The sequence below is a fragment of the Austrofundulus limnaeus genome, unplaced genomic scaffold (assembly GCF_001266775.1).
Source record: "Austrofundulus limnaeus strain Quisiro unplaced genomic scaffold, Austrofundulus_limnaeus-1.0 Scaffold503, whole genome shotgun sequence".
Classification (NCBI taxonomy): domain Eukaryota; kingdom Metazoa; phylum Chordata; class Actinopteri; order Cyprinodontiformes; family Rivulidae; genus Austrofundulus; species Austrofundulus limnaeus.
This window is the reverse complement of record NW_013952905.1, coordinates 242,960-244,069: the sequence shown is the minus strand read 5'-3', so window position 1 is coordinate 244,069 and position 1,110 is coordinate 242,960. Positions and strand designations below refer to the sequence as shown.

Sequence of the window (1,110 nt, the reverse complement as noted above, 5' to 3'; positions counted from 1 at the left end):
AAAACTTAAGTTTTCTTAACATTTATTAATGGATCCATCATGGTCTGTCCTGTGCAGAATAACAAAACACTAAATTATTTCTTTATGAAAACCTCTGTAACTTTGCTCCAGTTAATTTTAGCAGCATGAATCTTTGTACAGGTTGGATTTATGGTTTCTAAGAGTTTTAGCCYGATTCAGTATGGTTTTAAATAAGTTACATACTGTCTAATGAAACAATTATTCAGGTGAGAGTGAAAAAATAAATTAGATAAATTATGTTCCATCCTCAATATCTCTAAAACTACAGCAGCTGTTTTAATACTCACACTTCTGATGAAATCTCCCAAGTGTTAGCTTTATTTTGATACTAAGATTGTTTAAGTAGAGTTTGTAAAAGTTGAGATACACTCAGTTATATTTTGGCATAGTATTTTGAGTTAAAAAAACCTCAAGAAAACCCCTTGAGGCTTAAKAGGTTTATGTTGCTTCTTCGGTCTTACCCGTGTTGGCTGCTCCAGCCTGATTGGTCATGCCAGGATGGGTTCCCATCATGCCTTGCTGCTGCAGTAAGGAGTAGGGAGCGTTGTGCCTGTGGTGGGGGGGGAAAGGCCTGGTGGGGCTGGAGCCCACGCTGCTGTCCAGAGACAGGCTCCTGACTGGAGGAGCACCTTGCTGCTCTGCTCTGGCACTGCTGAAGCCTGCTGGGATGGAAAACGTGCTTCGTTAGTGTTGATGTAAAACTGCATGCCGTAAAAATCCAGAAATATTCAAACGGGTCCAGCTGCAGACGTACTGGCAGGGCCGACGGRGGGGAAGGCTCTGTGTTGGCCGGGGGAGCCACTGCGGTCACTCAGCTGCAGRATGTCACTGATGATGGTCTGTTTGTCCACGGACGAGCCGGGCGGCACAGCCGATGAGGAAGATGAAGAGGGTGGAGGCTGACTGGGAAACAGATGCTGCTGGCCGCCATTTTGCAGGTCCTCTAGCAGGTCCTCCAGCTCAGAGGTCTGAGACCAGCAACAATAAATATATATATTTACTGTATACAGCGGGTAAAATAAGTATTGAACACGTCAACATTTTTCTCAGTAAATATATTACTAGAGGTGCTAATGACATGAAATTTTC

At 43.7% G+C, this 1,110-nt stretch overlaps 1 protein-coding gene across 4 annotated transcripts in view; it reads right to left on the bottom strand.

Annotated features, from left to right (window-relative positions):
• The window catches only part of LOC106530250 (nuclear receptor coactivator 2), a 77,201-nt gene that overhangs the window by 8,749 nt on the left and 67,342 nt on the right, over positions 1-1,110 (bottom strand). For 3 of the 4 annotated variants that reach the window (XM_014025832.1, XM_014025831.1, XM_014025834.1), the window contains exons 11-12: positions 776-989; positions 483-683 (exon numbers count right to left, since the gene is read on the bottom strand). In XM_014025832.1, coding sequence (XP_013881286.1) covers positions 483-683; positions 776-989 — 415 coding nt within the window. The remainder of the gene's footprint in view (positions 1-482; positions 684-775; positions 990-1,110) is intronic. The other variant, XM_014025833.1, reaches the window with a different exon arrangement.